At 48.9% G+C, this 22,002-nt stretch overlaps 1 protein-coding gene across 1 annotated transcript in view; it reads right to left on the bottom strand.

Moving 5' to 3' along the window:
- Positions 1-22,002, bottom strand: part of VPS13B (vacuolar protein sorting 13 homolog B) — a 611,735-nt gene that overhangs the window by 5,916 nt on the left and 583,817 nt on the right. Inside the window, exons 46-51 of the mRNA XM_080801635.1 lie at positions 20,163-20,281; positions 15,066-15,874; positions 10,971-11,147; positions 8,747-8,917; positions 2,421-2,597; positions 208-310 (exon numbers count right to left, since the gene is read on the bottom strand). Coding sequence (XP_080657761.1) covers positions 208-310; positions 2,421-2,597; positions 8,747-8,917; positions 10,971-11,147; positions 15,066-15,874; positions 20,163-20,281 — 1,556 coding nt within the window. The remainder of the gene's footprint in view (positions 1-207; positions 311-2,420; positions 2,598-8,746; positions 8,918-10,970; positions 11,148-15,065; positions 15,875-20,162; positions 20,282-22,002) is intronic.

The following is a 22,002-nucleotide window of genomic DNA, read 5'->3' on the forward strand; positions in this document are numbered from 1 at the left end:
CTCCCCAAGGGGTGTGCGAGAGGCTGGGAGTGCAGCCAGCCCCGCATCTGGGGGCGGCATCCGCTCCTGGGCCCTAAGGTGCCCAGGTGCTGCCTGAGCTGTGGGACGAGGTCTGGGGCTGCCCCAGAAGCAGGGCCCATCAGCTTGAGAGCAAAGCAGGCCCCCTAACATCCATGTGCTGTGGAATAGGCATCTAGATAATTTTACCAGACATATTTGACGTGGCTGTTTGGAGCCTGGTCAGCATGTAGATCACTTGGCTGATAGCGCTGTTTGGGAAGCTGAGAAAGTCCAGCTCCGTGTAAAATACCTGTGGTAAGAGAAGTAAGGGAGTTTTACTAGTTGTTTTCTGGAAACCGGTTCCATGCTGCAGTGATGTCATCTGCTTACAGCCATCCATAAAGCGCTGCGAGATCCAAAATGATGTCAAATCCTTGGAAGCAAGTGTATAGATAATCATTAAACACCGCAGTGCTCTGACCTCTGGCGCTCTTACATTAGCTACAAACTGAAAAATGAATGAACCACAGTCCAAGTATCGACTGGACTGGCAATTAATGGAAGCCTAACGCTCCTGGGAGTAATCAGTCCTGAGCAATAGCTCGCACACTGTTACAATTTATGTGATAAAAGAAGTCATGATTGTAAGTCGACTTCCCTGCTTCATGTTAGGATACTTCTGTATCTGTGCTGTGGCAGGGCACATAAAAAAACACAACACACAGAGATGCACACAAAGGCACATGGTTTGCCTAGATACCGTATTTAGGTGACTTAATCCAGCTGTTAAACATGAATCCATATACATTTATGAGCACTCTTGGGGCCTCCGGTTTATTACACGCTCTCCCCCATGCCGGCACCAAACGAGGGCACCCAGCGGCAGCCATGCAGGCCTCGAAGGAGACTCTCCAAGAACCAAAGATGGTACAGCATGTGTGCTTTCCGAGGGCTTGTAAATGTTTATAAACGAGGCACAGTCATTAGACGAAGAGTTAGTGGTTTGTAAAACCTTCAGTGCAGTAATAAAACTTTTATAAGAATGACGGAGACCAACAAGGCCATGTGAAGCTCTGTGCTGAGATGCTCTTCCGTGAGGGGGAGATCCTCAGCCCTGGGAAACCTCGCGGTGAGGAACCATGGCATTTTCCACACCAGAGGAATCGGTGAAGTCTGTGTGGACTTCGCCTCCCTGGGGTCCACAGCAAGGGAATCCTGCTTTTATGAACGCGTAAGTGGAGTCTGACTGGGCCGCCTGACGGGTGGCAGCGGTTCTGTCCGTTTCCCTGTGAGTGGAACGTCACTCACGGAGAGAGAGAGACCCCGGGAGGGGGGTGGCGAGGGGAAAAGCCAAGAGGAACACATGTTCGCGCCTGTGTGGTCTCTTAAAGGAACCCTCCGGATGGCTGCCTGAGCGTGGGCACTCGGCTCCCACTGTCTCCCTCTCAGACGCGGTTTCTGTGCCCTGGTCGGGCCGCCTCTGTCAGATGTGAGGTGCAGGTGCCCGCGGTGAAACGGGCCCCTCTGACTATGGCCAGACACAGAGTGCGCGCCGGGTCTGGGATGGCAGTGAGGCAGCCCGCTTCCTGACCAAAGCGATGACACCGATTTGGGGGAAAAAGGTGACAGTGCAAGTCCCAGTTTATGAAGTCACTTTAGCGGGCTCTGCCAAAAACGCAGAAAAGCAGCCTGGGAAGACGGGCTTCCGCTCACACGCACCCGCTACTCCCGCGTGCACGCCCAGCCGGGAGAGGCCCCAGTGCGCCCCCGGTGCCCCCAGCCCCGCTGTCTGCTTGGGGAAGGGTTCTCAGATGTAGGTCACGTGCCTTTGCTGCCAGTGGCCAGGAACTCAGCCCGGGGGCAAGAGCACGGGAGGCTCTATGGGCGTGCACGCTCCTCTTTCCCATTCTCTAAAGTACACACACACACACCTCACAGATATCTTCCTGCTTTATCACCTATTTTTCCTTTTCAACTGGTCATCAGACAAGTTGTCATTCTAGTCTCTGCTTCAATATTTTCTACGTATTGCTCTCAACTGCCCTCCACCTCTAACTGGTTATTTTCATTCAAGTCTGTTTTACTCTCGGCCTTAGCCAAAAGGCCGAGAAGCGATCACTGGAATCTATTTTTTTAGATGTACTGTAAAAAGAATCTGTGAGATAGATCTACTGAACCTGCTAATTGATTTCTTGGGTCTACAATTATTATAATTTATCATTAGTAATATTAGTCTACTCTTCCCATAAATAAGCATAAGGAGGTGAGGAAGACAGCTATTTCTCTCCTTATGGATTTATTCATTTTCTTTTTTCACTGCTTTGCCATGCGAAGGCCTAGATTATCTCGGAGTCCTTGGTATAATAACGCAAGTAGGTCGGCGATGTCTGAGCTGGCCTGACAGGTGCCCCACGACTTACCGTAGCCGGTCTGTGACACGAGCTCAGCAGCCCCTCCGATGGGCTTTGTGAACACCCCCATTATTCCTTTCCCCACACCTGAGATGACACCCTTGGCCTTGTGTCCTGCTGAAGCATGAGCCTCAGATGTTCTCTGGAAGTTCTGCATAGGCTGATCGACTATGCCAGCAATTGCACCTGAAAAACAGCAAAAGCCCCTTGTGAGGACCGAGGCTTAAAATCCTGAAACAGTGAAAACCTTCAATCCAGAACGGCTTTATTTGGATTGAAAATGAAAACCCACCCTCATTATAATGTTCTTTACTATACATTTATTTACCAATTACATAAGCTCACTGGGCACTGAGTTAGGCATTTATGATCTTCATCAAAACACAATGTTCAGACTGGGTTTGGTCCATTACAGTGAGGATCTGGGAAGTTCAGTTCAGAATTTCATAAACACGTCAGACTATGCCAAAGCGACACTCACATGCCTTTGTCCAGAAACCGTGCAACACAGTTTAGAGGAGAGAGCTAATGATTGCTCAGGAGAGGGCAAGCCTGCTCAGCCTAATCAATTTTTACTAATTAGGAGCATGAAGAAACTGGAAGAGGGCCATCTCCCTTTTAATAATAAAAAGACCAATTCTTTAATAATATTAATATATTAATATGTAAGAGTAATTGGTGATACTGCAATTACTTCTATAAGAGCTAATCTGTTTCGAGTGCTTACTATGTGCTGGGGACTGTATCCAGAGTGTTACTTGTATGAGACCATTAATCCTCATAATCCTGGGAGTCAGACATGGTTTTTATCCTCAGCTCCTAGATAAGGCGGCAGAGCACAGAGAGGTTAAGGAGTTTTGCCCCAAGGTCACACAGCTGTCCTGTGCTTGAGCCAGGATTCGAGTCTAGAGAGGCAGAGTCACAGCCCAGCTCTTCACCACCAAGCTCTTCACTGATCCTGTTTATAAACAGGCACTTCCTTCTGCCAGTCTTAGAAATACTCCCCCACTTCCCACTTCAAATGAGGTTTGGCCACTTACTCTTTACTTTAGAACAGCTACAAAACCCTGCTCTCACTACTCTGCTCTAGTGGTTTTCCCAAAGGGCGGCCGGGTCAGGTGCCAAGTGGGCGGGGGAGTCCCTAAGCCTCCTGTGGCTCCCTCCTCCTTGCTCCCCTTGCTCCGAAGGGCCTGTGAGGATATCTACTAAAGGCCCCACCAGTCCTGATTTTCTTTTTTTCCTTCAGTGATGGAGCGGGAGGTTCTCTAGCTCAGTAAGAGGTAAAAATTTCATTGCAGTTCTTGATGGAATTTTGTTTTCAACTCAAACCCACTAGGATTAATGGAAAATGCACAGTCCCCCTGGTAGAAATTTTAGTACATGTCAAATCCCATTATGCCAAATGCCACTAATTCAAAGTCTCTTGGGTAAATGGAGATTTCCAGGTCTCCGTTAATGACCTGCTAATTTCAAGTAATATACCCCTGAACAAAATCCAGTAAAACAAAGGCCCGGTTCCTTCAGGTCAGTTGTAAAGGGAATGTTCTTCATAGATTCCATTCCTCTGAATTTGGACAGAGCCATTTAAATTTATGTATTGACAGATTAAGAATGACCTGAGGCGACAGGTCTGTTTCTCAGCCTAGACCCAGGGCTTCCCAAACCTTCTAAAGAACTGACTGGGGAGGCAGAGGGAGCTGCTTGCCGCTGGCCCCAGCCGCCCCGGCTGTGGAGGGCTGAGGGGATCACTGCATCAGGGCCCTCAACACACTCCATCCTGGCACCTGGGCTGGGGAGTGTTAATGGGGGTGGTGGCCGCCATTGGTGCCCAGCGCATGCAAGAACCGTGGGGTCTTCTCTTCGAATTGTCTCACAGCAGACAGTTCCGAGTAAGCAGCATCAAATCAGAGAACACAGCTTTTGTGACGTCATCATCTGATTTCTTTGAAAGGTCTCCATGCTTAAGTTTGTAGTAAACCGAGGTAAATAATTATAAATTCACCAATGGATTCAATTACTCAAGAAAGGCCTTTTGTCAAGTGCAGATTTCCATTAAGACTATTAAGATCTGCCTGGGGCCAGGTGGTTACTTCACTGAGAACCTCCCACTTCCCTTTAACGAGCCAGGCCCACCGTGTACCAGGAACATGGAGCCTTGATACAGTGAGTCCCCACACCGAGCTCTGAGGCCTATCTAAGTGCAAACAGGTATCACAGTGAAACTCCCCTTTGATCTTCTACTTTCTCCAGCCACTGGCCACACCGAAGGCTCAGTTACTGGGGCTTTGACAGATGGACTATTTGGGCAGCCCAGGGAGTGGAAAATCTGAGCCTCATGACAAGGTGTTAGATGCTGAGAGGTAGAGAAGGAGCTGTCAGACTGCATGCCCTCGCCCAGCACCAGACCCTGGAGGGGGAAAGTCTGTCACACACACCAACACCTCGCTGGTCACCAGGTGCGAGCTGGAGACCAGAGTGGCCGTGAGAGACAAGCAGCCGTTCCGTGGTGTCTGCGTCTTGCCTGAAGAGAGGCAGCTTCTCGGAGGGCTTCAGAAGGCTCGCTTATTAAGTCTAATCCAGCTAAATCCCACGACTGGTAAATTATTTACTGTCATCTACTCGAGCTCTGCTCCAAGGCTCTAAGTGGTGGAAACTGATCCCCAAACTTGTCTGTTGGCATCCGGCCCACGGGGTGGGCGGCCACATGGAGACGGCTGTGATGTGATGAAGGCAGGAGAGGAAGGAAGCGCGCCTCGGAGGGAGGGGAGTTTCCGTGGACTCCGGGCGTGCCGTGCCGGGTGAGGCAGAAACTGGGGGGTGTCTCCTTCGCTCCCCTCTCGCTGGAGGAGGAGGCCTTTCTTTGTTAGGCGAGGGAACTGGAACAGCCCTCCCTTACCTCTTCCAGGACTTGCTCCCCAGCCTCAGGCAGAAAATACTGGCTTACTGACCTAGAAAGTTCCTCTGTGGCTTCTTCGGTGCTGCCCTCACCTCATGCTGTAATTTTATTTTGGACATTTATTTATTTATTTTTAAAATCACAACAGCAGAGGCACAGGCCTAGGCCGGGGCGCTACAGCTCACCACTTCAGAGACAAATGAGGCCTCCACGCAGCGGATAGTAAGTATTCCAGCCTGAGGCTAGTCTTTTAGGGCCAGAACTGATTAATTCACGGAGAAGGAAACACTTCTGTTATTCCTAAAATTCCCCACAAACTGCTGCCACTCCGCTAATGGCTGGTTGTGGCAGCAGAACGGCTCAAAAAGGCTGCGTCTTGGTGCCTGGCTCGCTTGCTCGCTCTCTCACTCCAGGAAGAACGTCCTGATGCACCTGGTAGAGGCCCATTTTGTGGGGGTTCCGCACGGCACACCGAGAGTGGCTGTGGAGACCGAGGGTGTGGGTACCGGAAGTCTAGCGATGCTTCACACATCAGGCAGCAGCCCAGGAGGGCGATCAGAGAGGTGAGGGCTGACATCTTGCCTTTGGTATTCACGAGAGAGAAGTCACATCTGGGAGGGAACATGGAGTGTGACAGCGACACAGAGCTCACATCCTCGCTCGGCACAGGCTCCAGGGTACAGCAGAAAGGGGGATGTCTGGGGGAACAGTTCTGATAGATGTGGGAAAGCCTTCGTACCAATTCTTCAGGCTAAACAGAATTTTCCCCAAAGCCACTGCTTCCTCAAAACTGTGGGGGAGGCTCATCGCAGAGCCTCGGCGGCATCTCTGGGCCAGCCAACACTGCTTCGCCGCTGACTCGGGGCGATGCGGCTGGGCATGGCGGATGAAGGCTCCCTTTGATTTCTCAAGCACCTCCTAACACTCCACAGTGTCCCCACGAGAGCAAAACAGAGGCAAGAAGGCCCACCAATCCCATAAACATTTGGGGGAAATGTGTTTTTCCTACCCTGGAACCTTCAATTGTTCTGTCTCCCCACATCCTGATTGTTTCCAGGCTCGGAGCCCTCCAGGCTGGGGGACAGGAGGAAAAGCCCAGGCTCTTGTCCTGGTGGAGGTCTGGCCAGGGCGAGTCACTCCCCCTCACATCCATGCCTGGGTTTGTAGATCAAATGAGATGACACCCATGAAAACGCTTTGTCAATGCTGAAGTGTTCTTGAGACACATTTTCACTAGCTGTGTTGTTAATATTTCTCATAGAGGAGGAAACTGAGGAAGTAATATTTTTATTCCACTGAGCATGGTTTTCAAACAATATGATAACAGCTCTAACGTCAACCAGGCACCTAATTGCATTTAGCAGTTTTAAATACCATATCTGGGGGATAAATTAAATGGTGATAAAGCTATGCTTTTCCAGGTGAGGGGACTTGATCGGTGCTACTCCTTCTCTTGTCTTCCTGCCCCACATCAGGTAGTTCCAGGACAGGACGTTTTGAGATAAGCCAGGGATTAAGTGGGACACAGAGTGTTCTGAGAGGGAAGGAAGTGGGTTTGAGCCAGCTCTGAGATGCCCACTGAGAACTAACCCATCTGAGGGGCACAGAAATGGGCACGTGGCTCAGGGCGTGCTGTTGGAGGCGGTGCTCCGTGGGGGCCCAGGGTTAGGCCACGGGTGACAGGGGCAGTCATGGATTTAGGTCATCCACAGAACCCATGTGGATTTAGGTCATCCACAGAACCCCTGAGTTTTTGTAAATGACCAGAGAGGCAGAAAGACCGCAAGTGCACTGAGGTTTTACAGACGAAATAAGTCCCTTGCACAGATGATGTTGTATAAGGAGTGACTACCGCAGAGATCCAAGTTTTAGGACCCTCTAGCCTGGTTAACAGTGGGCGCCATATTAAAAAGTATGACAACACGATGGGAGGATCATGGCTCCTCCTGTAACAGGTTTCTACCGTCAGGCACGATTTACAACAGTGGCAACTGGGTGGCGGGTGAGGGCATCTCTGTGTGGAAGAGAACCCTGGTTGGAACAGACATAGCCAGAGGCCAGCCAGCTCAGGTCTACTCTGCTGAGCCTGTCAACTCCAAAAAGAGCTTGCATGGAGGAAAGGAAGCTCTTCTGCCCAGAGAAGAAGGCATGGCGTGAGCAGTGCTGTTTACCAAACACAGACCCTACACGGGGCCCATGACAGACCAGTATTATTACCTCTAATAATGTTATCACCAGCCCCAATTTACAAAGGAGAAAGCCAGGTTCAGAGAAGGTAAGAACGTGCCTGAGGTCACAAAGGACCTGGACACCCTAGCCTGGGATCTGCTGGCTCTTACAGAATGTGGTCCACTCCCACGCCTTCCCCTGGCCTTCCAGACCATTCCTCTACCCCGCAGTTCCATCCCAGGTCATAAGCTCTCAGTTTCCACGCATCACCACAGAATGTTATGACTTAAACAATTTCTATGAACTTAACCTGAGCTTATAACATCTTAACATCTTACTACTTCCTTCCAGAGCCTCAGTTGGCTATGCTGCGAGTTGAGAGCTGTGGCTAGCAGCGCAAGCTAGAGAGCGCAAATCCTTTCAAGCTCATCTTCTCTGACCTCTGCTCTCCCTGCTCTGGGGTACTTTGATCTGCAGGAGATGCACACTCCTTCCAATGTGAGCAGGCAGGCTGCCAAGCAATACAGTTTTAAATTCCTTCGCAAACAAATAAACAAAAGATACCCTTGAAAATCCTGCTCTGCAAAATCTCAGCTCTGAAGCTTCCTTTTTATAGAGTTTTCCAAAGCAGCTTATTTTTTGAACATTTGTAGTATTTGGAAATACCCGCAGCCATCTTCACTTCGAACTATACCATCTGGCCGCTTGACAACTGTAATTACTCTGAGTCGGGACTAGCCGGCACTCTCAAAAGAAAATAAAAGGCGAAAGTGGGCTCCTTGCTGAAGTTTACAGGACATTTGCACGTTGCTTGAGAGCTTCTCAAACAAAGGTGAGAGCATCTGGAGGATGTGGTAGGGGTAGGGGACGGGGGCTCAGAAGGCTGGCAGCCCGTTACTCACTTTCACAAGCCACAGGCCCTGAGCTGCTGTCCCCATGCGGACACCCCCCCAACCCCTGCCCCCTGCCCCGCGCCACCCAATGCTCAGGGCGCCTCCTCTGGCATGAGGCTCTCTGGAGACCCGCCCTGAGGACAGGGATGGGTTTCCTACCAGAAGCAAGGGAGGGCAGAGCGTGGGCATTTGTGCAGGTGGGCCTTCCTCTCAGAGTTGCACAAGGGCTCTGGGATAGAGGCCCTGTGCCAGCGTGCCTCAACCACCCACCCCCCTCCCCCGCCCCCAGCTACCACGAGCCTCAGCCTTGTCTGCAGAAAGGATGTAGGCTTCACAACCACCCTCCCTATCCAGCGTGGGTTCCTGTAGCCCCTTACCAAGCAGGCTGATGCCCAGCCGGGACAGGCCCTGCCGGAGCCCCTCGCCCAGGCTCTCGGGGAGCTGCCGCCGCCACTCCTCCTGCCGGTTGTAGTGCTCCTCGTCTAGCGAGAGGCGGTCCATGTTCCGTGCCAGGCTTGTGGCCAGGTTGGTGATGGAGGTGAGGGTACCTGAGGGCACAAGGGAACACGGGTTGGCCTGGTCACCAATCTGGTGGACCCCCCCCGGGAGTGGTTCCCCAAAGGGCTGGGGGGAGCAGTAGAAGTGCATCTATGCCTTCTTGACATGCCCAGGTGGTGAGTGATGGCAGCTTCCTCTGGGCAGCTCGAAGCAAGAGCCTTAAGGAAACGAGGTGAAGGGGCGCCTGGCTGGCTCAGAGCGTGCGGCTCGTGGTCTTGGGGTTGTGAGTTTGAGTGTAGAGTTTACTTAAAAATAAAATCTTTAAAAAACTGAGGTGAAGATGAACACTTGTTTATAAGGGTGATGGCACACCTCAAAAGGGGTAGGATAAGAATCTCTGTTGCCAGAAAAATGCCCTGAGTTTCAGATGAAACTGCCATCATTATGGTGGGATTGTCAATGCTTGGCTAACACAGTTTTGAAGTCCTCCTTGAGGCCCAGTGTTGAAGGTTAAACTTTGCTCTGATTTTAAAGGTTAAGGTTACATTGCTGAATCCGAGACAGACTGTAAAGAAACATTTCTACTTAGGAATAAAACGTATTCCCTCCTTAGTGCAAAGGATGACATTAAACTTTTATCATTTGACATTCTGAGAAACCAGTGATCAGGCCACAGACAAGATGTGCAGTTTTGAGTGTCAGGATTTTAGCTGGAAAAAGTGAGAACACTAAAGGAAATAAATCATGCGAAAGCCATGATTTTGTCTGGTTTTCCCGAGAATGGCTATCTCAGCAACTTGCTTAAAACAGTCCCCAACCCTCTAAATGAGTCTGCGGAGATCTCAGTTAGGCAAGACTGAAATGGACAGATCCTGAAACTGGCGAATGAGCGCCTTCACTAGTGGTCACCGAGCTGTAGGAAGACACAGAGGATGTCACTTTTGCAGCTGCATCTTTACCAGCAATCTAAAAAGTCCATGCACACACACAGATACCAAAAAACCGAAACGGATTTTTGCTAAGAGAAGGAGAGAACAAGTGTAAAAAAAACATTCAGTGAGTCACTATGCTAAAATTACCACGGGGTTCAATTTAGCAGGTGTTGGGTGTCTTATTTGAAAATAAAAACATCGGAACCACAAAGATTCAAGTGTCAGGAGTGAGAAATCCACCAGTGACTCATCTGTGAGTTCCTCCAGCTCTCAGCTCGCAGGCCTCCCGGAGGGCTGGGGCCTGGGGGAGTGGGCCTGTCCTTGTCCACACAACTCGGTTGACGCTCATGAGTTCGCCTTGCCAGTGCCCCCCTCCAAGGAGGATGGGTGCTCATATTTCAAGCTCCTCTTCTTTTGAGCCTTCCAGAGACTTCTATAACCTGCCCACTCATCACAGAGTTGCAGCACTGTTGACATTAAAAAGCCTTTTATGGGGAAGAAGCCCTTTGCCCTGTTTTCCCTGCCTCCTGCTGAGAAGAAAAGGGGACTCAGATGGCCCTTGTTAGTTCCCGAGTCACTGCCAGCCTGACCAAAATATCGTCAGGCACACACGGATAAAACAAAAACATGCCCCTTCATGTGGGCAGCACTTTGGTTTCTGTGCCTGACGGACCGTCTGGGCCACAAGATGGCACTGTTGATGTGGCCTGCTGGCGGAGAGCTGCCTGTTCACCTCCAAAGCCCTTTCCATGTCAAAATGTATCCATATCCTTCCGAAAGTTATGACAACTGTATCTACATGAAAAAAAAATGATGAGGCAACACAGTGTAGGGTTTCTGATGTTTAGCAGAAGTCCTGAACACCTTTAATATTTCTGTATTTATCACATGGAATAACAGTTGAGCCAATCCTTGTTTTCCCAATGGGAGGTTTAAAATTCTGAAGTTTCTGAAACATTTTCACACACTGCAGGCAAATAGCGATCTGTTTAAAACATAAGACATTCTGTGTAAGCTCTGTGAAAAATGCAACAGTTCACTGCACCCTAACAGGCCCAACAAAGGTAGAGGCACCCTTCACACACCAAAAACGTCAACGTGTTCTTTAAAATGTAAAAAATAAGGGAAGGAATGAAAATGAGGCATTATGAAAAGGAACTGAAACAGCTACCTTTGGAAATGTGCTTTACAAAGGATGTTGTCCCTCTGGAAACGCCACTCACAAAGGCTCCCGGGCCTCTGGTCAGCCCCTCATACGGAAGCCTAAAGAAGTCGGCGATTCCATTCCCGATGCTTCGCACCAAACTTGCGGGGCTGCCGAGGATTTCCAGAGATCCAACTACCCAGCCTGTGAGGGACCAAAGGGAAGGGGTTACTGAAACCTTAAATACAGCACTTTGAACATTTGGGAAAAGTGACCCATTTTCCCTGCAATTCATTTTTCACACTGGAATTGAGAATGTAATAAGCTCCTCTGGAGCAAAATATGGGAAATAACTCATTCACTGTGAATTCATAAATGGCAAGCTTTCATACTTTATAAATCAAAGTGATCCTTTTGGCAGCCTAGCAAATAGCTTTACTCTGACTTCCTTGCCTGAGCCTCCCGTATTCCTGCTAAAAGGGACCTGTGTACAAGGGGACACACACGCCCCCCACACCCCACCAGAAGGAAAGGGGGTCTCTTAGGGTGCAGGTGTTTGCAGGCTGGGAAGTTATCTTTAAAACCACCTCAGGGCAGCGGAGGCACCGGGAGGAGGAGGAGGAGGTCTGGTCTGGTCAGGGGAGGAAGCAGATGCTAAATGGGGTGTCGGAAAGGAGAGGCAAAGTTCTGACAAGGATGGAGGAGTTATTTTTAATCTTCCCCAATCCTACCAAGCTGAGTGCTTCCCTTTGGAGCTGAGCTGGAGCCAGACAAACGTGTCCCCTTCAGCCCCAGCTTCAGTTGTGTAAACACCGGTGACATGGACATACTGATTAGGTTAGCGAGAGGGGAGTGTTCCCTTCCAGGGTCCAGGGAGGGGAGCTTTGGATCTGGTTTCCTATTCGAGCGGGGGGGGGGGGGGGGGGGGGGGGGAGGGGCTGCCAGGGGCTGGCCTGCTCAGTGGCCTGATTGTGGTGTCTGCTGCCTCGTGGGAATGGGGCTGTGGTGTGAACTCTGGCAGCTCCGGCAGCGGCTTCCCTTCACCTTCCTCCCCGGGGAGGGGGGCTCATCGTGCTCACGACGGGGGGCAGGGGGTACTGGAGGTTCAGGCAAGGCCAAAGGCTAAGTGCAGGATTCTAGATAGGGGACTTCCTCGGGGAACCACAGGCGCCCCAGCCTGGGGCTGAGAGCGCTCTCATGGGGAGGCCGTGGGGCCGGGACTTGTGTGGGAGCCAATCCTGCCTCAGCAGCAGGTTCTTGGAGGACAAGCCTGGGACAGACCCTAAGTCAAGTCACTAGTCCCAGAGGCTCGGGAAGGTATGGCTGCAAGAAGCAAGGCAGAGCCCTGACGGTTTCTAGGCCCAGCCTCTAGACAGAGAGGGACGGTCTTAAATTTGGGAGCCTACTTCTCTTCTCTGGGACACTAGGAGGATGACATGAGGGAATCACTTCCAGAGATGTGGACTATAAAGGGCCAGCCTGTGGGTATCAGACATTCAGCTTATTTAAGGTGCCCAGCAACTGTGCGCGTGAAGTACTATTACCTCCCTTTACATAAATTCAGAGGAGCTAATGACTGAACCTCTCCCTGGGGGTCAGGGATAGCAGGCGGAGGGGACAGAGATGAATCTGACACCGTGTTAACCTGTCTCCACTTCCACTTTCTCCAGGCGGGACGAGGAGGCAAGTGTGGCTCAACTGTTCGCAATTTCCCGCTGCTGAGACACGGGGGCTGGGTCTCCAACCCAGGTTTCCCTGATTGCACAGCCCGCCCACCCTCCGTGAGCCCAGGCTGCAGTGAGGAGGCAGGGTATCAGGGAGGCTTGTGGAATACAGTTCCTTGGAGGGCTCTCTCTGTAGGTAAAGAAACAGCAGACTCCCTTTGGTCTGGGATAGTTATAAGGTTCCACCTGCAGGCAGCAAATTGGTCTAGAAACATCTTATTCTCCTCTCCATAGATTTCACACTCACAGATAAGGAAAGGAGAGTATGTAGGCTGTTGTTAAGCAAAGACCATCTACACAGACCAGTGTAGCAGGCCCTGCATGAAGAGATACCACCCAGGCTCACCGCTCACCGCTGCCCTCCACCAAGCTACTGGAAGGCGGGGTGTGGGGTGTGGGGTGTGGGGTGACCCTCCTGGGTCAGGAACATGGCCTGACAGGAGGGCTATGTGTGGACACTAGGTACTTCTCAGAGGCATCTGAACTAGCCAGAAAAGGACAGTAAGTATCCGAGGGAACTCCTTCTTTATTTTCCTCCAAAAGCCAATATATCTCTTGCTTATTCGTTTGAAAACTTTGTTGAAAAAAATTATCTGTCTGACTTCCCATCAGTTTGAGACTTGGGTGTAGAGAAGCCCCAGGAAATTAGAAAGCCCACATGCTTTCCTTCGAATAGGGCTACTCATATCTACTTCTAATTTATTTTTAAAACCTTTTCAAGGTGAATCCACAAACTTCCCTAGAAATGAGGTCAGGGTATTTCGACCATCCCAGGCAGGAACCTTCTAGGCAAGTTCAATGGGTGAGTCCTGCCCCACTGCAATGCAGCTGCAACTTGCTCATCCCCAGGCCAACCCTCCCTCCTTCCTCTGCAAGAATGCTAGTACATTCTCTTGAATGCCCTTCTACTGGGGCACTGGTAACCTCCTACCATCTTCTCACTTTGCCTGTAGGTTTTTAGTGACAGAATTCCCAACAGGCTCTAAAAACTTGGCCCTCTGTATTAGAATTTCTTGTCCCAGTGTATAATGAGGTTGGGACAACAGCTTAGAGGATTTTAGGTGGATTACAAAAAATCCAAACAGAATGTTCTTGTGAAAGCTCATTAAGAACAAAAAACAAAACAGAGAGCGTTTTTAGCTCACAGGCTGCAGGGACATGGCTCCTTGGTGCCACAGTTGGGAGTTTCTCTGCCAGTTCATTACCTACACGGGTACTCCCCACACCTTAGAGTTACCTGGTGGCCTGACGGGAGCCTTAGTCCTCTGCAGGCTCCAGATCAGAGCCCAGTAACTTACGTGCCTGCTTCTCATGTTAAAAGCAAAAACTGCCCGAAAGGTTAAGTTTCTGGAATTGTTTATAAATATACCCATCTATTAAATGTGAAATGTTAACTGCTTATTTTTAAATGATTTCTTAGCAAGAGAGAAATATTTTCTTCATTGTTGTGCAAGCTATCAAAACAATAGTCCCAGCAGGGCCCTCCCCCGATCTTGTCATTTTCAGTTAAGAACTTCTGGGTAACCTTATTAACTCTGTGAATTTCATTACAGAGAAAATGTAATCTCCCCAGTCTGGCAACAACATGGGTCATTTACTGCTACAATGTTAGCTTATATGGGAATGCTTTCACCAAGTACAATGTGATAAATGTTCTTTCCTTTGTTATTCTCTGAAAGGAAGGCTGTCCTGTTCATTGCTAGGAAGAACCCACAAGACCAACTCTGGTTGGGGTTTGTTGCTTGAATTCCTGGGAACATAAGGGGCTGGATAATCACACTGAAACCGTACTGGAGTGAATTTAGGCGTTCTCAGACCACTCCGTCCCCTGCACTCTACCAGCACATAGTACTCGCCAATCTACCTTATGTATACATATTCAACCCCCGCCGACTTTTCCATCTAAGGTCTGTGGAGAAGCTGAGACACCACCCGCTTTCTTTTGCGATCTGTCTACACAGGCCAGATGCGTTGAAGGCTCTTTGTGCATCTTAGGGACATACAAATCCTCTGAATTTCTCACCTATGGCTATTCATGGGCTCTAATGAGGAGGCTAACAACCTTCCAGTGGGTTTCTTCTAGGCCCAGGGGCTGAGGCCTGGGCTAGTTTTCCCGACCACAGTAGTGCGCTCACCCTGAGCCTTGTACTGCAGGGAGCTGCGAGGAGGTATCTGCTACGAGGCATTAAAGTTCTAAGTAACCTAACAGCTAATATCGACGCTCCTGGTCGCTTGAGTGTTTCTTAAGTGCGGGGCAGAGTGTGGATGTCCATCCAGCGCTGACTAAGCGCCAAGCCCGCACTCTTCCTTCCCGCCGTATTGCTCCCCGGGGTCCGAGGTCGGAAAGCACCCCCAAGCGGTTCCTTCCCCCCGGGGCTCTGGCTCACCGCAGCCTCACCTGCTCGGAAAAGCGCGCCCGCGGCGTAGTGCATGGCCAGGGCGTGGACCAGCTGGCGGGCCGTGGTGAAGACCGGGCCGCGCTCAAACACCGAGAAGGCCAGCGGCGTGTGGTCAGACGCTATGTACAGCTTGAGGGAAGCGTGGATGCTGACGAGGAGACTCACGGGCTGGATCAGCAGCCTCCGCAGCTTGACGGGGTGCGCCAGGGCCCGGGCGTGCTGGCCCACCTGCGCGGGCAGCCCCTGCCTGCCGACTCGCGGGCCTGTGGGGGGCGCCGCCAGGGAGCCCTCGGGAAGGTAGGTCTCGAACAGCGTTTTGATGTAGTAAACGAACGTGTCCTCCACATATAAGCGGGCGGGTTTCAGTTCGAAACGGAACTCGTTGATGTCCTCAAAGAAGCAGCTCTTGCCCTCGGCGAGGGTGAGGCTGAGTCTGATAAAACAGTTCTTCTTGTACTCCTCCAGGTCTCTGCTGGGCACAAGGAGGCTCTGCATCCGGGAGCACGGCACCGGCTCCGTCTTCTCCCCCTGGCAGACCAACACGGCAAAGTGGAAATTGGACTTGTTGTACAGCTGGTTGTCCAGCTGCAGGTCCCCGCAGCAGACCTCCACACAGTGAAGCTGGCCGGGGGCGGCGGCCACCTCTTCCCCAGGCAGGGCACTGGCCAGGGGGGTCACGTGCAGGAAAACACTGTCCAGCGTGAGTCTCAGGAGCTCAGAGGACACTCTGTGGTGGGTCAGGTCATCAAACACCACCAGGCTCAGCTGAGTGATGAACATTTTCAGTGTCACAATCTTCTCCAGAGTTCTAGAGCAGAAAGGGAAAAGAACGTCAGTCCTCCCCGTGCTCTCCTTTTTCTTCCTTTCCTTTTCTTCTCGACTGCCTTCCCTCCCTCCTGCCTTTTTCCTTCCTTCCTCCTGCCCCCCACCCTTCCAATGGTGCCTTCTTACATACCTCCTGACATCTCATCAGATTCTCGTAAGATGCAAGTAAGAACTCAACTTTCAGTTCGTGGTGTCTGGACAGAACCTGTCACATTCCCAACAGCTCTGGGAAATGTTCCCTATGGGACTATTACAAGTTCTTGTCATGTTCTCTATGTGCTTCCCTTATCAACACCAGATTTTTCCTCCAGAAGTCTTCTAGTGTTTGTGCACTAATTCTCTATCACGATCATCTCAAGGCACGAAGGTAAAATCAAATAACCAAAACTCCTCACGCTGAAGTAAAGCAAACAGAAGAAAACTTACCATTCACTCCCAGGACCCCGGCCTATCTAGCCATGTCTCAGCTGTGGGTTCTGCTCCTTCACCATTTCTAGAACTGACCTGCTGTGCTCCTGCCTCGGGCCAAGCCCTCCACAGTACATGGAACCATCCTGCTCTCCCCTGCTCTGGGGCATCACTCTAGCCTCTCTCTCCTCCAGCCTCATTTTCTTCTTCATTACTAACAATCTACAACTAGATTTCTTATAGGCCCAGGGGCTGAGGCCTGGGGCCACTAGCTACTGGCTACTGCTCAGTTTTTTGCTTCCTCCTCCCATAAAAACTTCTACACACACTGTCTGCTGGCTGCCTTCCAATCCCTCTTCACCTTGCTCCAAGCGGGTTTATGCCCCCACGGTCCACCAAAACAACTGTCACCAAGTGACTTCCTTGTCACTTGGCCTTTCACTGGCAGCCTTTTGGGTCTATGGCTCACTCGACCCATAATGGCATTTCACCTTGTTGATAACTCCTCCTGTCTGGAAACATTCCCTTCATTTGTCTTCTCTTAGCTCTTCTACTCGTGGTCCCCCATCAGTTGCTATGTGATGTCCTCTTCTCCCTGACACCTGAAGATGAAGGGGCCCAAGGCTCAGCCCTTGCCCTCCGCTTGAAGATCTCACCCAGTCTCATGGCCTGATATGTCGTCTCCATGCTGAGGGCTCCCACTCACATGGTCAGCTCAGAACTACCCGACTGCCAGCCTATGATATCTAACTGCTTCTTTATATAGGCACTCATCTCATCTCGTCATGTCGCATCAAACTCCAGCTCTTAACCCCATCCCCAACCTACATATGGTCTTTCCTATCTCAGTGAATGGCAACCACATACATCACTTGTTAGAACACGCATGCCGGAGTCCTTGATACTTCTCGTTTCAACCCTTACCCAGTGCATCAGGGAAATCCCATTGGTTTTTTCTTAGAAAGCACGTCCAGAATCTGACCATTTCTTCCCACTTCCACTGATCCCACCGCAGTCTAAGCCACTGGCATCTCTAATGCGAACAACTGTACCAATCTCTTAACTAGTCTCTGCTTCTGCCCTTGCTTCTCTATGGTCTACTTCAATGAGCCAGCCAACAATTTTCTAAAAATTTAGGTCAGATCATGTCACTTCTTCACTCAAGTGAAGTGATTTCCCCATTTCAAGAATCAAAACTAAGTCCTACACAAGTCCCACTCTTCCAGCCCTTCCCTCTCTGACCTCAGACGCTATGACTTTCACATTCGCCCACTTTGGCCCACATTGGCCTCTTCCCCGCTCCTCCAACGTGCCAGGCACGCTACTTCAGACCTTCAAACCAGCTGGGCCCTCTGTCGGGAAAGCTTTCTCACCAGATAGCCATGTTATTAACCCCCTGGAACAAGCTTTTGTGTCTCTGCTCAAATGTCAACTCTGTGGTGAGGCTTACCTACACTAGTTTTTAAAAATTATTCTCTCTCTGTCCCTAGGCCTTGGCATTCCTGGTCTTTCTAACCAGTTGTTTTTATCCCTGCAGAAAGCCAACCTTCTACAGTATCTTCGATTTTCCTTTTTTATTATGTTTATTCTCTGTCTTCCATTCTACATCTACAAGAACGTGATCATTTTCTCAAAAGCAGGGATTTTGTTCTTTTTGGTCACCACTGTGTCCCCATCCCTAGAATAGCACCTACCATTCAGTAAGCACTTGAAAAATATTTGAATAAATGAATTAAGGGAATATTAGTAAATATCTGTCCCTTTCCTATTTCTACCACTATATGTATAATTTGTTGCTACTATGATTAATAATGCACTATTAATGCCCTAGGCAAATAATGCTGAAATTATTATATAGGCTTGAAATTTTGTGTTATGTAATTTTTTAAAAAAGATTTTATTTATTTATTTGACAGACAGAGATCACAATTAGGCAGAGAGGCAGAGAGAGAGAGGAGGAAGCAGGCTCCCTGCTGAGCAGAGAGCCTGATATGGGACTTGATCCCAGGACCCTGGGATCATGACCTGAGCTGAAGGCAGAAGCTTTAACCCACTGAGCCACCCAGGCACTCCTGTGTTATGTAATTTTATATTAAGTCTCCAATTTTGTTATGCTGTTGATTTTTTACAAACACTCCCGGGCAAAGAAAACATTCTACCCAAACTTGTTTGAAATATTGTAAGCTCAAATTAATAATAATTAGGCAGGTCGTAACTAATAATTTCTTAACCATATAAGAAAAGCAAGGAACTTTTTTAGAAAGGGCATAAACAAATGTATGGAAGTTGGTATTATTATTTTACATTTTAAATAAAATTTTAATAATCATAAACTTCTGATGCTGAACTAAATTCTTCTTGTAGAAAATTAAAGTGCAGAAAATTATTAGATAATCGCTTATTACCCCTGCATCTATTAAAAATTTGGTTCCTCCTTTTGAGTTTTAGTTCCTGGGATGTTTTCTGTGCGTGTATGTGTGAGCATGTGTGAGAAGTGTTTATATGTGTATGTGTGTATGTGTGTGTGTGTGTGTGTGTGTGTGTTCATCTGTGTATGTAATTTTATATTGTTTGCTTTATTTTAGATTTATCACCCACATTAATCTATTCCACTGTAAGCCTTTTTTCCTGTGGATATACCATTTATGTTTCATCCGTTCCCCTACTGCTGGGCATTTGTGCTCTAAATATTTTGCCCCTCTAAGTGGCAATATGATAAATCTCTCCCATTCTGTCTTTGCCCACTTCTCTCACCACTGCTTTATCCCTTACACTCTCAGAATTCTTAAAAGTGGAGTTTCCGAGGGGCACCTGGGTGGCACAGGGGGTTAAGCGTCTGCCTTCGGCTCAGGTCATGATCTCAGGGTCCCGGGATGGAGTCCTGCATCGGGCTCTCTGCTCAGCGGGGAGTGTGCTTCTCACTCTCTCTCTCTGCTCCTCCCTGAGGTTCATGCGAGCACATGCACGCACTCTCTCTCAAATAAATAAAATCTTAAAAAAGAAAAAAAAAGGAGTTTCCAAGCCAAAAGGTTTTTCTTTTTTTTTCTTAAGTACAGCCCACGCCTAGTGTGGAGCCGGCCCAGCAGGGAGCCAAGCGCGGGGCTTAAATTCACGACCCTGAGATCAAGACCGAGTTGAGATCAAGAGTCGGACACCTGACTGAGCCACCCAAGCACCCACAAGCCAAAGGGATTTTAAAGCTGTTAACAGAGGCTGCTCAAGTGCTTTCCAGAAAATGGCAGTAGTTTACACTTCCACTTGAATCGTATGTGATGACACATCATTGTTAACTTTGGTAATATCTTACTTAAATTTGCATGTCTTTGATCACTTGTATTTCCCCTTCCTAGAACTTCCTGGTCATCCATGCGCCTTCACTTTTAGAAGGAGGGGCTAGTTTCATACTATTCCGACTGGATTATAGGAGTTCCTTTAAATTAAACATATTAACTCTTTGGTTCATGAGTGTAAAACCTGATGGCAACCCTCTAAGAGAGGAATTTATTTTGTAGCTCTAATTGCTAAGTCAGATTACTAACTACGAGGTTGTCAACTGGATACAGAAGTATTAATTTGCATTTCATGCTAATGCTAATATATAATTCTAATATATAATTCTAATGCATGTTTTTGTTTGTAAACCAGTTTATTCAACTTACCACTGGAAGGGGTACCAAAGATCATATCTTGCTACTTTTTATAGGTCAGATTTAATGCTAATAACCATATCCTATGGATTATATAATAATTCACCAAAAGCTATAGTGTATATATAGAGATGATAAAGAATGGGAAATAGCAGGTTTATGACTTTACAATGGGAAAGCTTACCATACTGCCACTGGGATAATAATTAATCCTACCTGTTCGTAGTGGTTAGACCAGATCCCACTTTTCCCTCTGGGGCCACAGTGATGAAGACCGTGCCACACTGGAGGACAATGTCCACATACACGTAGCCAAAGCCAGTCAGGAACACAACCTGCAAGAATAATCATCAAAATCTGACAAAAAAGAAGTAAGAACCACTACTGAAATGGTTGCCTTCCAACGTCTTAAGTTCTGATTCAATACCACAAACACTTGCTGGTTATATTTCTCTCTATGTATACGTATAGGCTATTCAGCTGACTTGTAAAAAAAAAAAAAAGAAAGAAAGAAAGAAAGAAAGAAAGATCAAATCCAGATTTTTCAATATCCAGCTGTAAGGTTCATAGCAAAAAACAAGGATGGATGACGACAGGGCACGAGTGTCTTTATTTTCTGCTCCTTTGGAATTGGCAAATAGCTCTGTGTGGGCTGGAGTCCAGCCATGGGCCAGCCTGATGTGTGTTTATGGATCTCTGTGGAAAATAATCTCCTGAAACTCAGGACTTGAAATGCAAAATGAAAAAACTTTCAGACTCTCGAGTGTTGACTCACTACCATGAGGATGCCCATCTATCTGGAGGACTCAGAAACGTACCAGAAAACCTATCAAGACATGCCATAATCTTCTCAAGGTCCCTCAGTCCCTCACATACTTGTAACAATGTCAGATAACTTCATTTGCTTGGAGTCAAAATTAATCTTTCTTCCATGGGAAGGTAGACTAAAGCCCCAGGGAAGTTCTATCTCAGAAGCCAGGTGCCAGGCCAGCAGAACAGATGTCCTTTCAGCATGAAATACCAAGGCTGCTTAAATGGATAAATATTTGAAAACAGAACAGAACTATTTGAAAAACAACTCCAAGAACATCATGCTCATGGCCAGCCTTACCTGGGAGTAGAGGCAAGAACCTATGCTTGGGAACGCTGATTTTGTGATAATTTGCGGTATCAGTTCAGGCCAAATCTGCTCCCTTTATTATTGTTAGGATAGTAAAGAGAAGGAATACTGAAAATTTCTGGAGGAAGGAACAGAGCTAGGTGCCTGCCTGCCAGGGAATGAAGGTACTCTAACTCTGACCGGCTGAGGAGGCCCGGGGAAAGAGTGTACGTAGAACCGCAGAGAGAGCCCCAGACGTCACTTCAATGGCACCAGGCTTCTTTGGTGCATGAGTGCACCTTCAGAAATCCTGACCAGGGACGGCACCCTGGGGCGGGTCCAGCAGCTGGCCATCACGTCCGCCTCCTGCCCGTGTCCTGCGGTCCAGCAGTCCACAGACACTCCCGCTCGGCCAGCTCCTTGGTAGAGCCTTCTCTTGTGCTCCACGGCTGCTGCTTCAGCTTAGGCCCTTGTCTGCCACTCGCACCCCCAGGGCCCAGAAGATGCCCCCCCCACCCCATACGAGTCCTTTCCAGAGCCTATGTATCTTTGCACCTGCTCCTTAAGGATACCTCTTTTCATGAAGTACCCTCTAGTTTTCCTATTCCTTTCCTCAGCTTGATACTCACTCTTATGTTCCTAAAGTACTTAAACCGCACTTCTGTTTGGTCACAAATCTGTATTGTTCGCGGCACAGTCACCTGTTTACACACCTGACTCAATGATCAGACTGTCAGTTTCTTGATGGCGGGAGTAGGGTCCGTTTGTTCTCCACGGACGTGTTTCCCAAATGGACTGTTTTGCAAAAATATGTTTCAAAAGATCCTGTATCCTGAATTTTCCTTGTCTGTTCTAAGGTAAAAATTGAACCTGGGCCACCTGGGTGGCTTAGTCGGGTAAGCGTTTGCCTTCAGCTCACGTCATGATCCCAGAGTCCCCGATTCAGGCTCCCTGCTC

Source organism: Martes martes (genome assembly GCF_963455335.1).
Source record: "Martes martes genome assembly, chromosome: 4".
Lineage (NCBI taxonomy): Eukaryota > Metazoa > Chordata > Mammalia > Carnivora > Mustelidae > Martes > Martes martes.